Source organism: Fragaria vesca, linkage group LG7 (genome assembly GCF_000184155.1).
Source record: "Fragaria vesca subsp. vesca linkage group LG7, FraVesHawaii_1.0, whole genome shotgun sequence".
NCBI lineage: Eukaryota > Viridiplantae > Streptophyta > Magnoliopsida > Rosales > Rosaceae > Fragaria > Fragaria vesca.
The window spans coordinates 18371965-18379440 of NC_020497.1; the positions used below are offsets into that span (position 1 = coordinate 18371965).

Here is a 7476-nt window from a genome sequence, read left to right on the forward strand (position 1 = left end):
TTTGATCAACCAGAAGCATAGAAAGCAACCAACTCCTCTGATACACCAATAAATCAAAACCTTAATTGACCAACAATGGTCAATGGCTCTTTGTCTCAATAGCATCACTTTGAGAAAGTTATTGAGAACTCAAGATATCAAACCCAGATGCGTTTGAATTGATGCAATTAATGCTCCCAGCAACTCAAGTCAAATCTGAGCATTGAATCAAATTGATCAAAGAATGGAGATGCATAAAGAGGAGAGATTGAAGACCGAGGGGAACCGATAAACACTCTCGCCGACTCGGATGCCCAAATTCAGAAACTATGTGTTCTCCGCTATTAGGCCACCATCGGCTTCGCATCGGCGCCGTTAGCTTTGATTCGACGGCCAAAATATATCTTTCGGGGAACAAAGTATTTGAAGAAAGAGAGGAGAGAGACGACTGAAGCAAGTCAAGCAACAATCCAGAAATCTTTTAACCCAGGAACTGAGGTTTTACCAAACCCTCAAAACTAAAGTTGTTAACATTAAGTTAGTCAGAGCAAGGGATTTGACATAATCTTGTGGTTATATTCAAAAAAATTAAAAATTAAAAAATCTTACTAACAGTGTTAGATGAAATGTTATAATTGGACTAAATTTGGTCGACATATAAAACACGAGAACCAACATTAGACATTTTTAAACCACGGGGACAAACATAACTATGACCCAAACCACAAGGACCATTTATAACTTTTACCATAACAAATAATCTCTATTAATAAAGCCAGAAGGTTTTTTTGACTTTGTCAACGGGTAAATTTTTGAACTACCTATAATTCTCTTGATTGATTAAAACTTGAAAATATATCTTCTAACAGATGAAAGACAAATTAGTAATTGCAAATGTTGGAAACAAGAAAAAAAAAGAAAAACAGAAATAACGAAGCTTAAAACGTGGGAGGTGGGAGAGAAAAGTGGGGAGATAAATCAGACTTTGAGCATAACTGTAATAGTTAAAAAAATAATAAAAAATACACACGCCCGTAGTGCGAGTCAAGATGTTATTTATACATAAAGCATGATATGGTGTGAATTATAAGGCTGACAATTTGGGCCATGTCGAAACCAACCAACCGAGTACCAACCTAGTATTAAAAAGATAGTCAAATGCAAATGATAGAAGTGCATAATTAATAATATTAGAATAACCTCTAACTTAAAACATAATATTATAGAAAATCAAATTTGCAGTAGGTTGCTAACAAAATTAGTCAGTAGTTTGCTCTCAAAAATGGTCATGAATTATGTTGTGACTATTAATGGTTAGAAATTGATAGTTAACTTTTGAAAAATGTTCTTTTATGGTGAATTTTGTTTCAAGTTAATGTTTGTGTAATTGATAAATTTTTGGATGGCATTTGGTTTATGCAGTAAATGTCGTTTGATGTCTTTGGTCAATTTTATTGGTAAAGTTATAATACGAGTCTTTTGTGTAGTATAAGCCATAGGAGATACAACCCCTCTTTCCATGAGACTCGTAGACACATCAACCCGTTGCAAGAACCCACGATTACAATACCATTATTACCATGCTTGAGAGAAAATATGTCAGTAGAGCACGATCTTGGTTCGTGAAGCTTTCTGTTTGCCTTTACATCAAGCTTCCCTTCCCTGTAGTCACACTTAAGGACCTGTAATCTACTGACAGCTGGGACGGGACCTGTAATCTACTGACAGCTGAGATGATGATTGTTAACGAAACAAGGACGGGAGTGTCTGTAAGCATATAGTTGGGTTGGAAATGGTCGTAGATTGTAGAATTTCATTTCAATTTATAGGTTTATATGACACCATTCCACCAACATACCTTAATTCTCAAAAAAAAAAAAAACGAAAATTGACACCAACCTTGTCTCTATTAAAAACAATCTCGAAATAGTATCAGTACGTATCATACTGGTTATTGAAAGACAAGGGGAAAACAGATTTAGGGTGAAACTAAAGTCTCTAAACACGTAATTGATTGTAGTCCCCATGCCGGGCCTTTTGTTTTAGTTTCAAAAACACGTTGACATCTCTTTTTCTGAGGATTATATGAAACCACCTGTGTTTGCATGCGAAGAGATTCTACCGAACTGATAAAAACCACACCATTCTCTGAAATGGTTACAGTATAGTGAGAAGAAAAACGACGACGCAACAATCCCTCACTAGGAATCTGGACTAGTTTGCTCCAAGAATCTCCCTCCTTGGTCCATATGGTTAATGCGTTGTGGTTATATTGATACACAAACAGTCTAGTTCTAGTATTTTCCATCCCAAGATTACCGACTCTCAAATTCTCAGAAATCCCGCACCAATTTTGCGGAAAATCGGTGGGTAATGACACAACCGCCTGAAATTTCTCCTCCCCTAAATCGAAAGAGATTATTTTCACTTTCACTCTATATGTTTCCTTCCACCTATCTTCAGGATCTCGTTTACACTCTAACCAATGTAGAGAACCGTCTAATGAGCACCCATACCCTCTCAACCTTACATGCTCGAGACCTTCAATTGTCCTCCACGAGCAATTTTTCAGTGTAAAAACGGCGACTTTGGTCGTACAGGAACCTGTTGCAGATGTAGATTCACTGCCCACTATCAGCTTGTAATCTTTGTTAGCGAAATCATAACCGAATCCGTAAAACTCATAATCTGAAATAGATGTAAGCTCAGGTAACATCTTGGTATCTCCAGTACAAGGGTTCCATAAGAGATACAACCCCCTCTTTCTTGAGACTTGAAGACACATCAACCCATTGCAAGAACCCACAGTTAGGATTTCAGTACTACCAACGGTAAGAGAATATATGTCAGTAGAGAACAGTCTTCGTAAGTCGGGCTTTTTGTTTGCCTTTAAATCAAGCTTTGTGTCATTGCCGTCACACTGAAGGACCTGGAATCTACTGACAGCTGCGCGGCTGAGATGCTTGTTAACGAAACAAGGACGGGAGATAATATCTTTCCATGACTTGCATACGCGCCGGAATCGTAGCAGAGATTTCGCCGGAAGCCAGGACAGTATTTCACCGATGAGATCTTCGTTGTGGGAGAAGTCGAGACGAGGGTCAGATGGGACAACTTGTTGCTTCCGCTTTCTGGGGGCCATGTTACGTTGAGAGTAGGGTTTTTGAGGAACGTCTTTGCAGAGTCCTTGTGGCGAAGCTAGTGAGTACTTTATATAAGGTGATTTTTAAAGACGTTGTAAGGTTAGGAATCCTAATAGTATCTAGTTCTCCTGTTTCTGCTATTAAAACTAGGGCAAAGTAACCCCTATTAAAATCGGGTTTACTCTGGTGATTGGATTGTATCTAACTTGATGAGAAATAATTAAGCCACGCTTCTCCTACTCGGTATACTTGATCTGTGCAGCAGTGCAGCACCTTTCTTTTTATTTTTGTCAGTCATTTGTTTTGATGGGTTGAAAGGCGCAGTTAAATATTTTTGTGTCAATTAATATGTTGTGTGGATAGGAAAGTCCAGTAGTATTCTCTTGTATCTGAGGCAGTGTTTTTTTTGGATGCTAGATGAGGGCGAGCTTATAATTTTCTCTTCTGTACTGATTTGTTCTGATTTTCAATCTTGCCTGAGTATAATACAATACAGTACACTGATGATTGTGGAATGCTATTGTTCTACCTATTCAGTATACGTGCAAATTGATTTGGCTAACGAAAATTTCGAGAAAATAACGGAATTTCGAGGAAATATCGAAGATATTGTGAATATTTTTGCCCTTATTTTAGAAGTTAGAACCGCCACTCATGTGAGCAAAACCTATTCCAATATTTACCTTTTACTTTTTACCCCTTCTGTCATAAGACAAAAAGCACTTCGTTGGTTTCTCATCGAAAATTTTGCAAGTATCAAATGTTTTGAAACGAAATCGCAAATAAACCAAAATACAAAGATCGACGTAAATGGCTGCTTACCGATTCTTCATCTGGCCTCTCATCACTCTCCTATCCGCCTTACTCCTCAAAATCTCCCTCCAAATATTCACCGCCAGAAACCACCGCAAGCGCGCCGTCGCCTTCTTCCACCCCTACACCAACGACGGCGGCGGCGGCGAGCGTGTCCTCTGGTGCGCTGTCAAAGCCATCCAGGACGAAAACCCCAACCTCGACTGCCTCGTCTTCACCGGCGACCACGACTCCTCCCCTGACTCCCTCACTTCCCGCGCCGTCGATCGCTTCGGAGTCAAACTGCTCCGCCCACCACAGGTACCGTGCTCTCTCCCGCACTCTATCACTATCCCCAATTTCAATTTCAATTTGAATAAATTATCAATCCAATTGATCAGGTGGTGCATCTGAACAAGCGGAAATGGATCGAGGAGGCTACGTATCCGAGATTGACTATGATCGGGCAGAGCTTGGGCTCTGTGTATCTGTCATGGGAGGCATTGACTAAGTACACTCCAGATTACTATTTCGACACGAGTGGATATGCATTTACATATCCAATTGCGAGGCTGTTTGGTTGTAGAGTCATCTGTTATACACATTACCCTACAATCAGCTTGGACATGCTCTCTCGGGTTCGACAGCGGAGCTCCATGTACAACAATGATGACTTCGTTGCTCGCAGGTCTGCTTTTGGATTTTTTGGTGATTTGATGATGATTTAATTTTGATACAAGTGGATGAGTTTGTTTGATTTGGTGTGTGTTGTTGTGTAGTGAGTGGTTGTCACGGTGCAAGGTTGTGTATTACAATGTGTTTAGCTGGATGTACGGGATTGTAGGCTCGTGTGCTCATCTGGCCATGGTGAACTCTTCGTGGACTCAGGCGCATATACAGAAGCTGTGGAAGATTCCGCAGCGTATTAAGCGAGTGTACCCTCCTTGCGATACTTCTGGACTTCAGGTTTGTGATTATATTTTGGTTGAAAAACAAACTTAGTTATGGTTGAAGTTTTAAACGTGCCTCATGTACTTTGTTATGATCTTCGAAATAATTACACAAACATCAAAGAAATTGAAAATAACTGAAGAAGGAAGAAAGTGGAAAATGTCTTGAATTGAAGATAGAAGCGAAGGTAGCGTAGCATGGTAGGAGTTAGAACTTAGAGCTATAGTTTTTCGGTTAGGCATACTAGTATGCACAATTTTGGTTAAAGAGGTAGATGCTGCAGGCACAGAGCTGCATAGGACATTTGGATTTGAAGTGGTGGTATATAGTCCACAGAGCAGCAGCTCTAACTTTAAGGTGAATGCACTTTTCCGAAGACACTAATGAGCCTACTATGTCAAGAAATACTTGATGTGGTGGTAGGAAATAGGAATCGGTATCAGGTCTCAAAGACACTAGTGAGCCTAGTATGCCACAACAGAGTAACTAAACGAGGAATGATCACTATGAGGGCTAAAGAACAAGGATGAAACAAGGTTAATCATGCCACTATTACATCTGTTTTGTGCTCAAAGAATTCAGAATAGTTAGTGTTGGTTAGGAAGCAAGGAAGGGGATGATGTCCTCGTTCCTTCAGGGTTTGCTCCTAAGCTGGAATCATAGGATGAAGATGTACCAGATATATTAAATCTTTTGAAGTACCGTAAGAAGCATGAAAACATTGAAACTAGAAAAGGTGATGATAGTACTGTCAGGCCAAATTTGAAATCTTCAATTGCAGAAGAAAGTTCTTTTAATATTAATATTTCATTTTTTTGAATTTAACAATTCGCTGTCCACAGGTGCTTCCTTTGGAAAGACCAGCTGATCCTGCAAAAATCATATCTGTTGCTCAGTTTCGGCCAGAGAAGGTGGGCATTAAACCTTAATTGAGCACAAGGTACTAATAATTTGCGGCTCATTTAAGGAGCCTTTATTTGTTAATGCTACTGGCAAGTCCTTAACTTTATCTTTCTTTGCTCAGGCACATGGTCTCCAACTTGAGGCCTTTGCAGTTGCCGTAGGGAAATTAGATGCACACTTGCCCAGACCTAAGCTGCAGTTTGTGGGTAGTTGTCGGAATAAATCAGATGAGGAAAGACTAGAACATCTGAAAAATAAAGCAATTGAGCTGAAGGTGGATGGGGATGTGGAATTTCATAAAAATGTCATGTACAGGTCTGTGCCAAGGATTTTATGTTCTGCATTATTTTAAGCTCATCAACCTAACCTAGAGACATGGTTGTCTGGACATCTAGATAGCTTGTTCCTGTCCTGGACATCTCTGATACTGCCTTGTGTATCCACAAGTTGACTGGCCTTGGCGGGCTTGATCTATTGATAGCTTTCCAATATATGCCTGAACCACAAAAGTAGACTTGGTATATTACATAGCAATAGCTTCTGGACATATTCGCTTATGGAAAGGACCGGAGTTAATATGTTTTCCACATGTCTGTTTGTTAAATTAATTATTATTGGTTTCTTACAGTTAGGTATATAGTTTCCACTTGTCATACAGTATGTTCCGAAATCATTTTAGCAGCCGTACTTTTACTGTAGAAATTTACTTCAGCTGTTGTTAGTTAGCTATCATGCTTGTAATGATCACCCTATGATGGATGTGTGATTACTTTCTTAGCCTCCGTTGGTTTTCAAATCCACAGGGACTTGGTACAACTTTTGGGTGGTGCCGTTGCAGGAATTCATTCAATGACAGATGAACACTTTGGAATAAGTGTTGTGGAGTATATGGCTGCAGGAGCCATCCCAATTGGTCGGTGTTTCATTTGTTATTTGAACAAATAAACTTTCTCATGCCTGGGTTATTTTTTAGACTGATGTTGCTCATATTTTTCTCCTTCATTCTTCAGCACACAATTCTGCCGGCCCACAGATGGACATTGTTCTAGCAGAAGATGGAGAGCAAACAGGATTCCTTGCCCGCACTGTGGATGAATATGCAGATGCCATCCTCAGTGTCATAAAGATGCCAGAAACTGAGAGGTTCAAGATGGCTGCAGCTGCAAGGCGACGGGCTGCCAGATTTTCTGAGCAAAGATTTTATGAAGATTTCAAAGCTGCAATCTCTCCGATACTACCCAGTAATTCCACATAATGACTTATCACAGTATACATGTACCTTAAATAGAAGAAAATTTTCACCAGCGCCCTTAGTTTTACAACAGTTGTGTAATCCAAAGACCAGCAATTGAGAAATTTTTTTTTTTTTTGATAGAAGAAAAAAAAACATATTGAGATTTTAACTCTAATCAGCATATTGAGATTTTAACTCTAATTAGCACCACGAACTTGAACATGGCTTACATATCTAGCTAGGTATCAAATCGTCACTTTTTTTTAGTGCTTTCTCTTGAAAAGCATAAAGTAGAAGATATCTTATCAACTTGATCATCTTTGTTTGAGTATTTTTCTTTTATAACATAAAGTAAAAGATAAATACTTTTTTTTTTTTTTGAGTAAATGACACTTTAGTACTAATTTTAAAGGTTTATTGTCCACCCCAATGAAAAACTTTTTCCTATGCCCATTTCAATTAAACTTAATAGAA

At 39.0% G+C, this 7476-nt stretch overlaps 2 protein-coding genes across 2 annotated transcripts; one reads left to right on the forward strand and one right to left on the reverse strand.

Moving 5' to 3' along the window:
- Positions 1-5: 5 nt before the first annotated feature.
- On the reverse strand, positions 6-3121 carry LOC101300866 (putative F-box protein At3g17480-like). The gene is made up of 2 exons (XM_004308894.1): positions 2299-3121; positions 6-37 (listed from the first exon to the last, which is right to left on the reverse strand). Exons 1-2 carry the CDS (start codon positions 3119-3121, stop codon positions 6-8), a joined length of 855 nt encoding a protein of 284 aa, XP_004308942.1.
- Positions 3122-3875: 754 nt separating this feature from the next.
- Positions 3876-7140, forward strand: LOC101306568 (GDP-Man:Man(3)GlcNAc(2)-PP-Dol alpha-1,2-mannosyltransferase-like). The gene is made up of 7 exons (XM_004307610.1): positions 3876-4235; positions 4316-4602; positions 4694-4880; positions 5708-5776; positions 5890-6083; positions 6572-6681; positions 6779-7140. Exons 1-7 carry the CDS (start codon positions 3933-3935, stop codon positions 7021-7023), a joined length of 1395 nt encoding a protein of 464 aa, XP_004307658.1. The 5' UTR covers positions 3876-3932; the 3' UTR covers positions 7024-7140.
- Positions 7141-7476: the final 336 nt, after the last annotated feature.